The sequence below is a fragment of the Rhinopithecus roxellana genome, chromosome 17, assembly GCF_007565055.1.
Source record: "Rhinopithecus roxellana isolate Shanxi Qingling chromosome 17, ASM756505v1, whole genome shotgun sequence".
In the NCBI taxonomy this organism is placed as follows: domain Eukaryota; kingdom Metazoa; phylum Chordata; class Mammalia; order Primates; family Cercopithecidae; genus Rhinopithecus; species Rhinopithecus roxellana.
The window spans coordinates 335,477-353,979 of NC_044565.1; the positions used below are offsets into that span (position 1 = coordinate 335,477).

The 18,503-nt window shown below is 45.3% G+C and overlaps 1 protein-coding gene across 12 annotated transcripts in view; it reads left to right on the forward strand.

The window, feature by feature from the left end:
• Window positions 1–18,503, forward strand: part of NUSAP1 (nucleolar and spindle associated protein 1) — a 49,187-nt gene that overhangs the window by 1,944 nt on the left and 28,740 nt on the right. For 4 of the 12 annotated variants that reach the window (XM_030920735.1, XM_030920731.1, XM_030920738.1 and 1 more), the window contains exons 2-4: window positions 7,370–7,438; window positions 15,107–15,250; window positions 17,524–17,665. In XM_030920735.1, coding sequence (XP_030776595.1) covers window positions 7,370–7,438; window positions 15,107–15,250; window positions 17,524–17,665 — 355 coding nt within the window. The remainder of the gene's footprint in view (window positions 1–7,369; window positions 7,439–15,106; window positions 15,251–17,523; window positions 17,666–18,503) is intronic. The other 8 variants (XM_030920739.1, XM_030920733.1, XM_030920740.1 and 5 more) reach the window with 2 other exon arrangements.

The window sequence follows — 18,503 nt, forward strand, 5'->3', positions numbered from 1 at the left end:
CTATACTTTGTAAACAAAGCCTTAATATCTCAGCCTAAATTCCTTAGGCTTTTTTGCTGCCTAGCTAGAATCTTTTATCCACGGCTGCATCCCTGAACACTTGGAACTTTTATCTGTCTTTGTCCCATTGCTCATTTTGACCCTTTGGCCTCAGATCACCTTCTTTCTCCTTTATCTGCCTGACTGTGTGTGTGTGTGTGTGTGTGTGTGTGTATGTGTGTGTGTTGTATTTTTAGTAGAGACTGGGTTTCACCATCTTGCCCAGGCTGGTCTTGAACTCCTGGGCTCAAGCGATCCTCCGGCCACGGCCTCCCAAAGCCCTGGGATTACAGGCGGGACCCACCACGCCTGGCCCATATCAAGTATTTATAGGTGAAATGTTATGATACCTGTAAAATTTGCTGTAGAATACTCAAGGAAAAAGAGGGAAACTAGATGAAGTAAGAACGCAGAATGTTAATAATTACTGAAACTGCTGATAGGTACGTGGGGGGGGATTGCACTATTCTCTCTACTTTTGTAGAAATTTTCCATAATAAGATGTTTTAAATTATAAACTGTTGGTACAAGCCAGGAGCTCATTAAGTCAATTGCCTTTTGAAATTCTAGTACATAGCAAAAAAATTTATAAATTGCTCTAATTATCAAGATTTGATTAAAATGAAACACTACAATTTAAATAAATTAAATAAATTTTACTAGTATAAATATACTAGTATAATACTGTAAATGCTATTTCAGTTTAATCAAAACTTGATAATTTTACTAGTATGATATTATTAAAAATAAATTTATGGCCGGGCATGGTGGCTTGCGCCTGTAATCCCAGCATTTGGGAGGCCGAGGCAGGTGTATCACCTGAGGTCAGGAATTTGAGACCAGACTGGCCAACATGGCAAAACCCCATCTCTACTAAAAATACAAAAATTAGGCAGGCGTGGTGACAGGCACCTGTAATCCCAGCTACTCTGGAGGCTGAGGCAGGAGAATTGCTTGAACCCAGGGAGGCAGACGCTGCAGTGAGCCAAGATCACGCCATTGCACTCCAGCCTGGGCAACAAGAGCGAAACTCTGTCTAAAAAAAAATAATAATAATAAATAAATTTATAAGAGAGAATATTAGCTCTTTTGAGAGACTTCTCTTAACGGTAAAGCAAATTGAAGGAACGAGTTATTATTGTTAGTGTGGCGACTGGTCCTTTTGTCACTCATGCCCTCACTTCCTTTCTTACCAGCTTAAATTACAAACACTGGCACTATTTCCACTTCCTTGCACCTCCCTATACTCACCTGGCAAAACCCAAGCCTGATTAAACCCAACTATGTGCTTAATCTTTGCCTATACCTCTGCAGCTAACTCTAGCTGGAGAAAACACCTAACTTTGTTGAGTGAACTTATTTTAAACATGCAACTCTAAACCTTAATATGGGCATTTGATCTTTCTCCTTTTTTTTTTTTTTTTTTTTTTTTGAGATAAAGTCTCGCTCTGTTGCCCAGGCTGCAGTGGCACAATCAGGGCTCACTGCAGCCTCAACCTCTCAGCCTCAAGGCATTCTCCCACCTCGGCCTCCCAAGCAACTGGGATTACAGGCACGTGCCACCACTCCTGGCCCATTGTCTTCTTAGTCATGAACTTTCCTATTTTTGAAGATAATTACTTTTTATCATCTTGACTCAACTTGGCTCCCTTCCCTCCCTTGATGACTTTACCGCATAGGTCATGGGAAAATACATGCAATCAACAGAAAACTGCCTGATCCTTCAACCACCAAATCCCCCGCTTTTTTTTCTTTTTCTTTTTTTTTTTTTTTTTTTTTTTTTGGAGATAAGGTCTTGCTCCATCAGCCAGGCTGGAGTTCTCTGAAGTGCAGTGGCATAATCAGGGATCACTGCAGCCTCAACCTCCCGGGCTCAAGCAATCCTCCCACCTCAGCCCCCCTGAGTAGCTAGGACTACAGGCATGACCACCCTGCCTGGCCAATTTTTTTTAAATTTTAGTACAGATGAGGTCTGTCTATGTTGCCCTGTCTGGTCTCCAACTCCTGAAATACAGCACTCCTCGCGCCTTTGCCTCCCAAAGTGCTGGGATTACAGGCATGAGCCCCTAGGCTTGGCCACACCACCAAACCTTCTAGCCACCCTGCATCTACATCCGCATACTCTGCTTCTTTGCCTGTCTAAGAGCAACCTTTCCATTTATGCTGAAGATCCTGGGCCCTCTTGCCTCCCCTAGGACTACATTCCTACAATTAGAGCCTCTCTCCTGCATTCATTTCTCCACTCTGCTAGCTTATTTGCCATAAAGGCATGCAATCATGTTTTAATATCACCCATCTTTCAAAAAAATAAAAAAGCCAAAATCCTCTCCTGATCCCATGTCCTCATTCCATCTACTGCCCTATTTCTCTGTTCTTTTCTACTGAAATTGGTTGTATCAAGGTCACCATCTTACAAAGGTTCCCTCTCTCCCCTCACCTGTGCCTATCAGTAGCATTTGGCATGATTGAACATTCCCTCTGCTGCAGCCACTTTCTGTTCTAGACTTTGATGTTTCACTCTGTCCTGCCTTTCTAGCACTTCTTTCTAGTCTCCTTGGCTGGTTCTTCAGCTGCCAGATCTCTAAATGTGGAGTGCCCCCAGGGCTCTCTTTTCTCTAACTGTGCTCTATCCCTGGGTGATCTTATCCACCCCGTTTTTTTTGTTTGTTTTTCTGTTTTGTTTTTCTTTTTTTCTTTTTTTTTTTTTTTGAGATGCAATCTTGCTCAGTCACCCAGGCTAGAGTGCAGTGGCACGATCTCGGCTCACTGCAACCTTCACTTCCCAGGTTCAAGCGATTCTCCTGCCTTAGCCACCTGAGTAGCTGGGATTACAGGTGCCCGCCACCATGCCCAGCTAATTTTTTTGTATTTTTAGTAGAGACATGATTTCACCAAGTTGGCCAGGCTGGTTTTGAACTCCTGACCTCAAGTGATCCACCTGCCTTGGCCTCCCAGAGTGTTGGGTTTACAGGCATGAGCCACTGCATCCGGCCACTCCCATAAGTTAAAATTAACCCAGAAGCTAATGCCTCCCAAACCCACATCTCCAGTAGGACCTCTCTCTCCCCTAGGATGCTGACTCGTGTATTTAAGTGCATTTTCAACAACACGTTCAGGTTCAAGTGTTGACAGTCTCTTCCCCCTCTCAGTACATGGGTCAGGCCCAGTTTGGATCACCCTCCTTCACCCACAGCCATCAATCCTTGTCAGCACCTCCTCCTAAATAGACCTGAAATCTGACCTCTGGGCACCATCTCCAATGCTGCAAACCTGTGCCACAGCACTCTCATCTCATGACCACTGCCTCAGTCTCCCTACTGGGCTTCCTGCCTCAACTCTTACCTCACCGTAGTGTTCTCTTGGTAGTTGGAGTGATATTTGAAACTTAGGGAAAAGGAAAAAAAAGAGAGAGAGACCAGGCACAGTGGTTCATGCCTGTACTCCTAGCACTTTGAGAGGCCGTGGTGGTTGGATCACTTGAGGCCAGGAGTTCAAAACTCATGGCAAAACCCCATCTCTACTAAAAAAAAAAATAAAAAAATTAGCCGGGCGTGGTGGCATGTGCCTGTAATCCCAACTACTTGGGAGGATGAGGCACAAGAATCCCTGAACCTGAGAGGTGGAGGCTGCAGTGAGCCAAGATCATGGCACTGCGCTCCAGCCTGGGTGACAGAGCGAGACTCTGTCTCCAAAAAAAAAAAAAAAACTTAGAATGTGTCTTTTTCTGATCAGTGCCCTCCAGTAACTTCTCTCACATTTAAAATAAAATCTAAACTTTTTCCAGTGTAATGAGAGAAACTTAGTTTGACCCTGATTTGGAGGGAAATTTTTTTAAAAAGAAAATAGCTAAAATTGGAGAGAAGGAAATTTCGTTATGGGCTACATATTAGGTGTTGTTCGGCTTTTCCTGAGTACATGAATGCATTAGAGGTTACGTGGGAAAATCTCTTCTTATTTTTAGGAGGTGTGGCTGATATATTTAGTGGTGAAGTATCATGATGTCTGGAACTCATTTTCAAATTCTTTCACAAGAAATATATGTTAATATAGAGAAACCAAATATGAGACAATGCAAATGATTGTTGAATCTTGGTGGGAAATATGAATGTTTATTACACTACTTCGACTTTTTTTTTTTTTTTTTTTTTGAGACAGAGTTTTGCTCCTGTTGCCCAGGCTGGAGTACAGTGGCGTGATCTCAGCTCACTGCGCAACATCCGCCTCCTGGGTTCAAGCAGTTCTCCTGCCTCAGCCTCCTCAGTAGCTGGGATTACAGGCATGCATCACCACGCCCAGCTAATTTTGTATTTTTAGTAGAGACAGGGTTTCTCCATATTGTTCAGGCTGGTCTGGAACTCCTGAACTCAGGTGATCTGACTACCTCAGCCTCCCAAAGTGCTGGGATTACAGGTGTGAGCCACCGCACCCAGCCTACTTTGACTTTTCTATAGGCCTGACATTTTTTTTCTAATAACAAGTTAGGGGAATCAATTAATTTTTTTTTCTTTTGAGACAAGAGTTTCGCTCTTGTCATCCAGGCTGGAGCATAGTGGTGCAATCCCGGCTCACTGAAACCTCCACTTCCAGGGTTCAAAAGATTCTCCCGCCTCAGCCTCCTGAGTAGCTCAGACTACAGGTGCCCTCCACCACACCCAGCTATTTTTATATTTTTTGCAGAGACAGGGTTTCACCCTTTTGGCCAGGCTGGTCTTGAACTCCTAACCTTGGGTGATCTACCCGCCTCAGCCTCCCAAAGTGCTGGGATTACAGGCATGAGTCACTGCACCCGGCCGAAATTCATAATTTTTGCTGTGGCCTTTACCTCTCTACTTGACCCAGCCTCTGGTCACCTCTCTGATCTCCCTGCCCTCCACACACCTCTGTTCACCATGCTCCTACCATAAGAGCAGTTTCTGTCGTTCAACTCATGGGTCCATCTCAGAGCTCCTGTTCTTGGTGCTCACTCTGCTTGGAGCGCTCTTCCCCTCCTGCCTCTATCCTCATTCACATCTCATTTCAAGCCACCACCTCAGAGAGGCCTTTCCCAACCATCCTAATTCAGGTAGCATCCCCACCCCACCCCAGTTGCCCAGTTTTATTTTTGCATCATAATACCTGATGTCATATCATTCATTTCTAGCTTTCTTGGGTAACAGACTGTTTTACCACTGCTAGAAGATCCTGGAGGGCAATCACCTTGTCTGTTTAATTCATCACTCTCTAGTGTCTGGAACAGGGCCCAGCACAATAAATGCTTGTTGAAGGAATGCACGAATATATGCTGATAACTAACATCTGCACCTTCAGCACAACTCTTGAACACCACCTCATATCATTCACCCTCCTCACTGGGTTCTGCCGCAGGTGCCTCACTTCATGCATTTTTGTATGTTTGGTGAGATTTTGAAGGTATATTAAGAAGGTATTAGAAAAATCAAGAATGCCTGAATTCTGCCCTGCCAATCATCCCCTTCCCAGAGAAAACCCCAAGGGTGTTTCAAGGAACAAGTAGAAAATAAGGTACCACTTTATTTCTAGCTGAAATGGTGCCCGATGTCTTGATGCAGAGCATTCTGGTAAAGTGGATTGGAGAATGTGGCTTAGGCTTGCACCACAAGCAAAAGCTTGAGCACAAATCAAATTTCAGGATCTCTGCCATTCTTTTGTTTTGTTTTGTTTTGTTTGTTTTTTTTTTGAGACGGAGTCTCGCTCTGCCGCCCAGGCTGGAGTACAGTGGCCGGATCTCAGCTCACTGCAAGCTCCGCCTCCTGGGTTTAGGCCATTCTCCTGCCTCAGCCTCCCGAGTAGCTGGGACTACAGGCGCCCGCCACGTCGCCCGGCTAGTTTTTTGTATTTTTTAGTAGAGACGGGGTTTCACCGTGTTAGCCAGGATGGTCTCGATCTCCTGACCTCGTGATCCGCCCGTCTCGGCCTCCCAAAGTGCTGGGATTACAGGCTTGAGCCACCGCGCCCGGCCTCTCTGCCATTCTTTACTGGACACATGGCCCATGATAAAAGGCGGGAGAAGAATAGAGCCAAGCCTGGTGGCTGGGCCCACCTTGAGAAGGATGGCTCTGGCCCTCAACTGCATGGCTGGGTAGAAGAGGAAGAAAAAGAGAACCCAACCAAAAAACCTGACTCTTTTTTTTTTTTTTTTGAAACTGAGTCTTGCTCTGTCACCCAGACTAGAGTGCAGTCGCGTGATCTCCTCAGCTCACTGCAATCTTCGCCTCCTGGGTTCCAGCGATTCTCCTGCCTTGGCCTCCCAAGTAGCTGGGACTACAGGCGCACGCCACCAATGCCCAGCTAATTTTTGTATTTTTATTAGGACGGGGTTTCACCATGTTGGCCAGGCGGGGTTAAAATCCCTGACCTCATGATCCACCTGCCTAAGCCTCCCAAAGTGCTGGAATTACAGGCATGAGCCACTGCGCTCAACCAAACTTGACTTTTAAAGCACAGGAAAATGTAACCAATCAAATTAACATTCTCCTTTCAGGAAAGAACAAGAAGGGAAGTTTTCCTAGGCTGGAAAGAGAAGCTCTGTGTTCCCTTCCCCCCACAGAGACCTATAACCATCCCCCTAAGACCCTGTCACCTTTGGCATTCCTCACCTTAGGGACCACACCACACTTCACCAGCTGTCCAAGCCAGAAACCTTGGCATAACGAAGTTTCCCTCTTCCTCAACTCTCATGTTCACACTGATTTCACTTCCTAAGAAGGTTTTGACTTCATCCATACTACCTTAGCCCCACTCTAGTTCAGGCCACAGCATCTCTGGCTCATCCCCATCAAATGCATCTTGCACATTGTGCAGGTAGAGTAATCATTCTGAGTAATGCAAAATTGGTTACCCACTGCCTTGCTGCAAACTCTTCAGAGATTGCCCTTTTCTCTGAGGGTAAAGTTCATACTCTTTAAAGGCTTGTAAGGCCTGGTAACATCAGGGCCTGCTCACTTTCCCAACATTGTCGCCTACCATCTCCCACAACAGCTCCATGCTCCAGCCACACTGAACTTAAGTTCTGTAAACTCCACCCTCACTGTTGCCTTGCTGTGCCATTCCTCTACCTGTTTCTCTATGTCCAGCTCTCCCTTTCGTCCTTCAGATCTCAGCAATTAGACACATCACATCTTTGTCTGAGAACTGCCCTGTGCAGACACTTGCTGAAGTCTAATCTAGCAGAGACCCATTCTTTCTAAGTAATGGTTCTAGTCATATAGTCTGACCAGAGTACATTTAATGAATACAAGAACAGCAAAAAATGTTCAACATATCTTCCTTGTTTATTTGATTTTTGACTCTAATATTAAGGTCTCTGTTACAGGCAGACAAGTTGTTAAAAGCCTTGAAAGGCCACGTTAAACATGAGGCAAGAAAAGAAAATGAGAATCAGGTGAGTCATGTTTTTCATGTTTACCTGTTAGCTAGCAAAACAATTATATTTAGTTAATGGACAATTAACACACAACTAGTGATGATTTAAGACATGCTGTTGGCTGAGTGTGGTGGCTCACGCCTATAATCCTAGCACTTTGGGAGGCTGAGGTGGGCGGATCACTTGAGACCAGGAGTTCGAGACTAGCCTGGCCAACATGGTGAAACCCCATCTCTACTAAAAATACAAAAATTAGCCAGACTTGATGGCGGGAGCCTGTAATCCCAGCTACTCGGGAGGCTGAGACAGAGAGAATTGCTTGAACCCGGTAGGCAGAGGTTGCAGTGAGCCAAGATCGTGCCACTGTACTCCAGCCTGGGCGACAGAACAAGACTCCGTCTCAAAAAAAAAAAAAAAAAAAAGGCCGGGCGCGGTGGCTCAAGCCTGTAATCCCAGCACTTTGGGAGGCAGAGACGGGCGGATCACGAGGTCAGGAGATCGAGACCATCCTGGCTAACACGGTGAAACCCCGTCTCTACTAAAAATACAAAAAAACTAGCCGGGCGAGGTGGCGGGCGCCTGTAGTCCCAGCTACTCCGGAGGCTGAGGCAGGAGAATGGCGTAAACCTGGGAGGCGGAGCTTGCAGTGAGCTGAGATCCGGCCACTGCACTCTAGCCCGGGCAACAGAGCAAGACTCCGTCTCAAAAAAAAAAAAAAAAAAAATGCTGTTTATTAAAAAAGAGATCATTATTGGTAATAGTGCCAAGGACTGAATCCTTTCAGATTAACTGCTGTTGTGAATGGTGAAACTGTTTTGCACCAATCTGTTGAATAAGATGTTTTTACACAAATACAAAGACTGAGTACTAGTTGCCAAATATTACAAGAGATGGCATGATTTGAGTAGGGAGGGAACTGGAGTTGAAATCAGAAACACCTAGGTCAAGTACCAGCTCTCATTTATTTCTCTGCAACATTAGAAAACTCTTAAGTCCTGGCCAGGCACAGTGGCTCACGCCTGTAATCCCAGCACTTTGGGAGGCTGAGGTGGGTGGATCACGAGGTCAGGAGATCGAGGCCATCCTGGCTAAAATGGTGAAACCCTGTCTCCACTAAAAATACAAAAAATTCTCCAGGCGTGGTGGCGGGGCCTGTAGTTGTAGCTACTCTGGAGGCTGAGGCAGGAGAATGGCATGAACCCAGGAGGCGGAGCTTACAGTGAGCCGAGATGGCGCCACTGCATTGCAGCCTGGGCGACAGAGCAAGGCTCCATCTCAAAAAAAAAAAAAAAAAAAAAAAAAACTCAAACTCCTCTTCTTTAAGATAGAAATAATATCTGTTCTGCTGAACTGAGTGTTGTGAGCATCACATGAAGTAGGGATTGTGAAAGCTGTAAAACAATGGCTGATGGGAATTGTCATGGCTGCTTCAGACCCACACCAAAGATTTTTGATAAGGCATGACTCCTCAATGGATCAATGAGTGCTCCATTAGGGCCAGGATTCATTTATTCCTTTTGTTGTTATTGTTGTTGAGACAGAATCTTGCTCTGTCATCCAGGTTGGAGTGCAGTGGTGTGATCTCAGCTCACTGCAACCTCCATCTCCTGGGGTCAAGCAATTCTCCTGCCTCAGCCTCCTGAGTAGCTGGGATTACAGGCATGCACCACCATGCCTGGCTAATTTTGTATTTTTAGTAGAAATAGGGTTTCTCCATGTTGGTCAGGCTGGTCTCGAACTCCCGACCTTGGGTGATCCGCCCACCTCGGCCTCCCATAGTGCTGGGATTACAGGGGTGAGCCACCGTGCCCAGCCCATTTTTTGTATTTGTAGTAGAGATGAGGTTTCACCGTGTTGGCCAGGCTGGTCTCGAACTCCTGACCTCAGTTGATTTACCTGCTTCAGTCTCCCAAAGTGCTGGGATTACAGGTGTGAGCCACCACACCTGGCCTCAAATTTATTTTTGATTCCAGGCTTTAATTAACTGAAAATAGATAAGAACTATTTTTGAATTCTAGCTTTAAAAGTTTCTATATCAATAAATTTCTTTTTTATGGTTAAGGATACATGATTGTAGTGCCATTAGAAATTAAAATTTTAGGCTAGGCTCAGTGACTCACACCTGTAATTCCAGCACTTTGGGAAGCTGAGGTGGGTGGATCACTTGAGGTCAGGAGTTCAAGACCAGCCTGGGCAACATGTTGAAACCCCATCTCTACTAAAATACAAAAATTAGCTGGGCATGGTGGCGCACACCTGTAGTCCCAGCTACTCAGGAGGCTGAGGCAGGAGAATCACTTGAACCCGTGAGGCAGATGTAGTAAGCCGAGATCAAACCACTGCACTCCACCCTGGGAGGCAGAATGAGACTCCATCTCAAAACAAAACAAAGAAACAACAAAAAATTGTCTCTTTATATTCCAGCAACATGTGTAACTCAAGGTATTGCTTCTAGGTTGGTGCAAATGTAATTGCGGTTTTTGCTATTACTTTTAAAAATGACAAAAACCAGGCTGGGCATGGTGGCTCACGTCTGTAATACTGGCACTTTGAAAGGCCAAGGTGGGTGGATCACCTGAGGCCAGGAGTTTAAGACCAGCCTGGCCAATATGGCAAAACCCCATCTCTACCAAAAACACAAAAATTAGCTGACCATGGATGCACACAGCTGTACTCCCAGCTACTCAAGGGAATGAGTCAGGAGAATTATTTGAACCCGGGATTCGGATGTTGCAGTGAGCCAAGATTACACAACTGCACTCCACTCCAGCCTGGGCAACAAAATGAGACTCCGTCTCCAAAAAAAAAAGACAAAAACCGCACTTACTTTCGCACCAATCTAATACATGGAAATAGTTTATCTTACTTTTTTTTGAGACAGGGTCTCACTCTAACCCAGACTGTAGTGCAGTGGTGCAATCAGGGCTCACTGCAGCCTGGACCTCCCAGGCTCAAGCGATCCTCTTGCCTCACTCCCCTGAGTAGCTGGGACTACAGCTGTGTATCGCCATTCCTGGCTATTTTTTTATTTTTAGTAGATACGGGGTTTCACAATATTGCCTAGACTGGTCTTAAACTCCTAGGGTCAAGCAGTTTGCCTACCTCTGCCTCCCAAAGTGCTGGGATTACAGACACCCTGCCAGTTTCTCCTCTTTTACTTTCTTCTCCATGACTATCAGGGAGTTGGAAAGTGGGATCCAGATCACATTTTTCTATTGTCATGTAAAAACCCCTGCTCCTTTTTTAGCTCATCTTGAAAAGGCCAAAGATGAAAAAAAAAAATCTCTGCTCTTTTGAAATTTATGATCACCTCTTTTCTTTCTTTCTTTCTTTCTTTCTTGGTTTTTTTTTTTTTTGAGTTTCACTCTTGCTGCCCAGGCTGGAGTGCAATGACACGATCTCAGCTCACCGCAATCTCCACCTCCCAAGTTCAAGCGATTCTCCTGCCTCAGCCTCCTGAGTAGCTGGGATTACAGGCATGCGCCGCCACGCCCAGATAATTTTGTATTTTTAGTAGAAACGGGGTTTCACCATGTTGGTCAGGCTGGTCTCAAACTCCCGACCTCAGGTGATCCTCCCACCTCGGCCTCTCAAAGTGCTGGGATTCCAGGGGTGAGCCACTGCACCCGGCGTATGCTTACCTATTTTAATCTCCCATCTGCTGAGCTCCTAGTTACTCTCTAGTGTTCTCTGTCTCATGGTTGTCATTTCCTCGTGTCGTCATCTTATTTTGGACGAGTTCAAAGGTCCGTCTGGATGTCTCTTCTTACTACTGCGGCCTCCTTATCCTTAATGCTGGTGATCTTTGGTTTTGCACTTGATCAGCCATCTGCTTCTCTGGGCATATCCTGGACCTTACATCACTTGGAACTATTGCGCTTCTGTAATATTTCACCTCTGGTTAAGCCCTTTTATTCTCTCTTTTTTTTTTTTTTTTTTTTTGAGATGGAGTCTTGGTCTATCACCCAGGCTGGAGTACAGTGGCTTAATCTCGGCTCACTGCATCCAACTCCCCATCTCAAGCAATTCTCCTGCCTCAGCCTCCTGAGTAACTGGCATTACAGGTGCACACCACCATGCCCAGCTAATTTTTGTGTTTTTAGTACAGTGGAGGTTTTACCATGTTGGCCAGGCCCTCAAGTGATCTGCCCACCTTGGCCCTCCCAAAGTGCTGGGATTACAGGCATGAGCTACCACGCCCAGCCAGGCCTTCTATTCTTTAAGCTTTATTCTTTGATTCCCAACAGACATATTTTGTATATTTTTTAATTTTTTTTCTTAATTAACTTTTTTTTTTTGAGACAGAGTCTCGTTATGTCACCCAGGCTGGAGTGCAGTGGCGCAATCTCAGCTCACTGCAAGCTCTGCCTTCCGGGTTCACGCCATTCTCCTGCCTCAGCCTCCCGAATAGCTGGGACGACAGGCGCCCGCCACCACACCTGGCTAATTTTTTTGTTTTTTTAGTAGAGACGGGTTTCCACCGTGTTAGCCAGGATGGCCTCCATCTCCTGACCTCATGATCTGCCCGCCTCGGCCTCCCAAAATGCTGGGATTACAGGCGTGAGCCACCGCACCTGGCAATTAATTATTTTTGAAATGGGTTCTCACTGTCACCCAGGGTGGAGTGTAGGGGCACAATCATGGCTTGCTGCAGCCTCGACCTCAAGCAATCCTCCGACTTCAGCCTCATAAGTAGCTGGAACTGCAGGCACACTCACCACACCTTGTTACTTTTTTAAAAATTTTTTTTTTTTTTTTTTTTTTTTTTTTTTGAGGCAGAGTCTCACTCTGTCGCCGGGGCTGGAGTGCAGTGGCCGGATCTCAGCTCACTGCAAGCTCCGCCTCCCGGGTTTACGCCATTCTCCTGCCTCAGCCTCCCGAGTAGCTGGGACTACAGGCGCCCGCCACTTCGCCCGGCTAGTTTTTGTATTTTTAGTAGAGACGGGGTTTCACCGTGTTAGCCAGGATGGTCTCGATCTCCCGACCTCGTGATCCGCCCGTCTCGGCCTCCCAAAGTGCTGGGATTACAGGCTTGAGCCACCGCGCCCGGCCTTTTAAAAATTTTTTTGTAGAGACTAGGGTCTTGCTATGTTGCCTAGGCTGGGGAACTTTTTAAAAATACTGATGGCTGAGTACAGTGGCTCATGCCTGTAATCCCAACACTTTGGGAGGCCGAGGTGGGTGGATCATGAGGTCAAGAGATGGAAACCATCCTGGCCAAAATGGTGAAACCTCATCTCTACTAAAAATACAAAAATTTGCTGGGCTGGTGGCACACACCTGTAGTCCCAGCTACTCGGGAGGCTGAGGCAGGAGCATCGCTTGGACTCAGGAGCTGGAGGTTGCAGTGAGCCAAGATTGTACCATTGTATTCCATCCTGGGTGACACAGCCAGACCCCGTCTCAAAAAATAAATTAAATAAATAAATAAATAAATACTAATGCATGGCCAGGCACAGTGACTCATGCCTGTAATCCCAGCAGTTTGGGAGGCTGAGGTGAGTGGATCAACTGAGGTCAGGAGTTCGAGACCAGCCTGGCCAACATGGTGAAACCCTGTCTCTACTAAAATAAAAAAATTAGCTGGGCGTGGTGGTATGTACCTGTAATCCCAGTTAGTCATAAAGCTGAGGCAGGAGAATTGCTTGAGCCTGGGAGGAGGAGGTTGCAGTGAGCCAAGATCACGCCACTGCACTCTAGCCTGGGTGACAGAGCTAGACTCCGTCTCAAAAAAAAAAAAAAAAAAAATACTGATGTATAGGCCTCACCAAACCCCAAGCCAAATAAATAGACTATCAAGGGATGGCCTGTGGCCATAATGGCGAAATAGACATCTGGTAGACTGCCCTCTAAAATATTGGAAGATTTCTCATTAAGGAAATTAAATAGTTATCAAACAAAGTCTTCTGCCTTTGGGCATTCAAGGAAACACCAGCATAATGGCCTCCTCCCTACCCAAGGAATCCTACCAAATAACACACTTTTCCTGCACACTCAAACTCCTAGTGAGGTTTTTCCTGATTTGCTATGAAATATGAATAGACATGGCCAGGCACAGTGGCTCACACCTGTAATCCTAGCACTTTGGGAGGCCCAAGCTGCAGATCACCTGAGTTCAGGAGTTGGAGACCAGCCTGGCCAATATGGTGAAACCCCATCTCTATTAAAAATATAAAAATTAGCTGGGCTGTGGTGGCGGGTGCCTGTAATCCCAGCTATTCAGGAGGCGGAGGCGAGAGAATCACTGGAACCTGGTAGGCGTACGTTGCAGTGAGCAGAGATCATGCCACTGCACTCCAGCCTGGGCGACCGAGGGAGACCCTGTCTCCAAAAAAAAAAAAGAAAGAAAGAAAGAAATATGAATCAACAACCAACAACCACCAAGACATTTGAGGAAAGCCTGAAGTCTGACAGAGAATAAGATAAATAAAAAGAAAATGGACTGGGCATAGGGGCTCACGCCTGTAATCCCAACATTTTGCGAGACCAAGGCAGGAGGATAACATCAGCCTAGGAGTTCACAACCAGCCTGGGCAACACAGTGAGACCCCATTTCTATAAAATTAAAACAAGTAGCTAGGTGTGGTAACACATAACTGTAGACCCAGCTGATTGGGAGGCTGAGGCAGGAGGGTCAGTTGAGCTTGGGAAATTGAGGCTGCAGTGAGCTACGATCAAGCCACTGTAATCCAGCCTAGGCAACAGAGCAAGACCTTGTCTGTAAAAAAGAAAGAAAGAAAGAGAAAGATGACCTTAAAGGAAATGAAAATAATACAATATATAACTCCTGGCTTAGCCTCCCAAGTAAGTGGGATTACAGGCACGTGCCACCACGCCTGGCTAATTTTTGTATTTTTAGTATAGACAGAGTTTCACCATGTTGGCCAGGCTGGTCTCGAACTCCTGACCTCAGGTGATCCACCAGCCTCGGCCTCCCAAAATGCTGGGATTACAGGTGTGAGCCACTGCACCCAGCTTAATAAATTTTTAATAATTTCAAGTAGAGATGGGGTTTTGCCATGTGGCCTAGGCTGGTCTCAGAGTCCTGGGCTTGAGTGATCCATCTGCCTCAGCCTCCCGAAGTGCTGGGATTACAGGTGTGAACCACTGCACCTGGCCCAATTTCCGTATTTATTCACACTAAAATAACTTTGAATGTTTTCCTACCCTAATTTATTAATTTGGGTTGCTAAGTGTGATTATTTCTTTGTAAATACTCTTAAGTTTTTTTTTTTTCTCTCTTTTTTTTTTGAGATGGAGTTTCACTCTTGTTGCCCAGGCTGGAGTGCAATGGCGCCATCTTGGCTTACTGTAACCTCTCCCTCCTGGTTCAAGTGATTATCCTGTCTCAACCTCCCAAGTAGCTGGGATTACAGGCATGCACCACCATGCCCGGGTAATTTTTAGTAGAGATGGGGTTTCACCATGAAAGCCAGGCTGGTCTTGAACTGACCTCAGGTGATCCACTCGCCTTGGTCTCCCAAAATGCTGGGATCACAGGTGTGAGTCACCGTGTCTGTCCTAAATACTCTATAATTCTTGTCTTTGCCTACAATTTACTGCTAGAGAGTTTTAAATTTTTTCTTTTGCATATGTAATATGTTTTTATTCTGTCTAAATTCTGATTCTTCCTGAGCATTATAACTGTATGCATAGCACATAGCAGAGTAATACCTCTCTCTTCAGGATGAAAGTCAAACTTCTGCATCCTCTTGTGATGAGACTGAGATACAGATGAGCAACCAGGAACAAGCTGAGAGAGAGCCAACTGGCCATGTCACCAAAACAAGGAGAAGGCGCAGGACTGTCCGTGTGGACCCTGACTCGCAGGTGAATGGAAATATACAAATTGAAAATATAGGGCCGGGCACGGTGGCTCAAGCCCGTAATCCCAGCACTTTGGGAGGTCGAGACGGGTGGACCACAAGGTCAGGTGATCGAGACCATCCTGGCTAACACAGTAAAACCCCGTCTCCACTAAAAAATACAAAAGACTAGCCGGGCGAGGTGGCGGGCGTCTGTAGTCCCAGCTACTAGGGAGGCTGAGGCAGGAGAATGGCATAAACCCGGGAGGCGGAGCTACTCTTAGGGAGCTTTCTTTTTAAATTCCCATGTGATGTCATGTGTTTGTAAGCTTACTGTATGCTGGAAGCTCCATGAAAGCCCAGACCCGAGTCCAGCTGCTCATCACTGCATCCCAGGGCTTGGCCCTCAGGAAGCACTTTTTAAGTATTAAGCTCACATTAAATATTTGTTGTATAAATATGAACATTCATTAAGTGTTCACTTAAGTAAGGTGTAGTAGATAGGAAGGAAAAAGAAACAAGCATTAAATGTGCTTTTTGTTGTTTTTTTCATTGGTTTGTTTAAATTCTCCTTCCTACCTTGCCCCTGGCCTAGTGATCACCCTGTACTTAGTCTTTCAGCAGTGTAATCACATGATTAGCAAGGGGCTTCCCTTGCTTGCTTTCCGTAGACTCTGGTTTTATTCTTTTATCTTATCCTTTCATTCAAATGTAATTTTTACAAAGCACAGTCTTTTTTTTTTTTTTTTTTTTTTTTCTTTTTTTTTGAGATGGAGTTTCCACTCTTGTTCCCCAGTATGGAGTACAATGGCACCATCTCAGCTTACTGCAACCTCCACCTCCCAGGTTCAAGCAATTCTCCTGCCTCTGCCTCCTGAGTAGCTGGGATTACAGGTGGCCACCACCACGCCCAGCTAATTTTTGCATTTTTAGTAGAGATGAGATTTCACTGTATTGACTGGGCTAATCTCGAACTCTTAACCTCTGGTGATCCAGCCACCTCGTCCTCCCAAAGTGCTGGGATTACAGGTGTGAGCCACCATGCTCGGCCCCGAAACACAGTCTTAATTTTCTTTTCTATGTTCATATTGTTGCAGTAAACTGAGGAACGGAGAGACTAATACGGAGTACAGGAGGATTTGTTTGTTTTAGGCACACACCAGCTCAGAGGATTCTCATCTAAAAGCTGAGCCTTGAACAAAGATAGCCGAGGTTTTTATAAGCAGCTTTACAGAAGCAAAATAAAAGCAATTAATCATACAGTAACAGGTTACATAATCTATAGCATAAAATGACTTAGCCAGTGGCCTTGTAGCTGCGTTAAAAGGAAAACAAGAACTGGCTAAATACAGATATTTGTAAAACATAATCATGCTAATCATGCTTAAGAAGCCTGGGAAAAGAGTAACAGTAAAAGAACTTGTGTTTCTCTTTTTTTTTTTTTTTTTTTTTTTTTTTGAGACGGAGTCTTGCTGTGTCGCCCAAGCTGGAGTGCAGTGGCGCGATTTCGGCTCACTGCAAGCTCCGCCTCCCGGGTTCACGCCATTCTCCTGCCTCAGCCTCCGAGTAGCTGGGACTACAGGCGCCCGTCACCACGCCCAGTTAGTTTTTTGTATTTTTAGTAGAGATGGGGTTTCACCGTGTTAGCCAGGATGGTCTTGATCTCCTGACCTCGTGATCCACCCGCCTCGGCCTCCCAAAGTGCTGGGATTACAGGCTTGAGCCACCGCGCCCAGCCGAACTTGTGTTTCTCGTTTTTTTTTCTTTCAACCTTGCTCTGGAACGGGGAAGGGGTGGGGGGAGGGTGGTGTCTGGAGCTTGTTCCTTTGGCCTTGGCTATTCAGACAGCGTTATCTCGAACTGTTTTTAAAGGGAGCTGCTAGGCAGAGGAAAACTTGTTCTTTTCTTTTGAACTCTTGCCTTGCCACATTCTGGGCCTTAGCTTTTACTTTTCTTGGAGTGAATAAATGCAGCACTTATTATTATTATTATTTAAATTTCTGCCTCAATATAGTCACTTGCTCAGTAGACTATTAGGTTTCTTCATTTGTCCTTGCTAAGACAGTTAATCTTGCCATTTCTATTTTCCTCTTAATGTGCCCTATTATCTCCTATTCTCAAATTTACATTCTTATGACATTTGATAAGGCAGAGAACCAAATCTGCCACCAAAAATCTCATTCTCCTACTTTTCTTCCTTTAACCCCTTTTGCCCCTCACTTTGGTACTTGTCTTTGGAAGGCAGCAATTATTTTTTATTTATCATCAAAATATTTTGTTTCCTTTTTAAATTTGTAGCAGAATCATTCAGAGATAAAAATAAGTAATCCCACTGAATTCCAGAATCATGAAAAGCAGGAAAACCAGGATCTCAGAGCTACTGCAAATGTTACTTCTCCACCAGATGAGCACCAAGGAGCTGAGAATGCTGTTTCCTCAGGTAAACGTGGAATAAATGTTATGTTAAGTGACTTGAAAAACCAAAATTGCTAGAAGTAGCCAGGTACATTAGTTTCCTAGGACTGTCGTGACAAAGCACCACAAACTGGGCAGCTTACAAAAACAGAAATTTACTCTTTCATAGTTCTAGAGGCTGGAAGTCCAAAATCGATGTGTCAGCAGGACCATGCTTCTCTGAGACTCTGGGTGGAATCCTTCCATGCCTCTGACTACTTTGCGATGGCTGTCGACGCCTGGTGTTCCTTGGGTTGCAGCTGCATCATGCCAGGCTCTGGCTCTGACAGCGCATGACCATTCTCCCTATATGTCTTCTTAATAGGACACCAGTCATAATGGATTAGGATCCACCCAAATAGGCCAAGCATAGTGGCTGATGCCTGTAATCCCATTACTTTAGGAAGCCAACTCAGGAGAATTGCTTGAGCCTAGGAGTTTAGGACCAGCCTGGGCAACATGGCGAGACCCTATCTCTACAAAAAGTCAAAAGAATCAGCCAGCCATGATGGTGTACATCTGTGGTCCCAGCTACTCAGGAGGCTGAGGTGACAGGGTCGCTTGAACCCAGGAGGTTAAGGCTGCAGTGAGCCATCTTCATACCACTTCACCCCAGCATGGACAGAGTGACACCCTATCTCAAAAAATTAAAAGAACGTCCAAATGATGTCATTTTAACCTTAATACATCTGAAAAAAATTCCTATATCTAAATAAGGTCATATGACAGGTACCAGTGGTTAGGACTTCAACATATCTTTTAGGAGGCCACAATTCAACCCATAGCACCATGTTATAGAATTTCTTTTTTTTTTTTTAGACAGT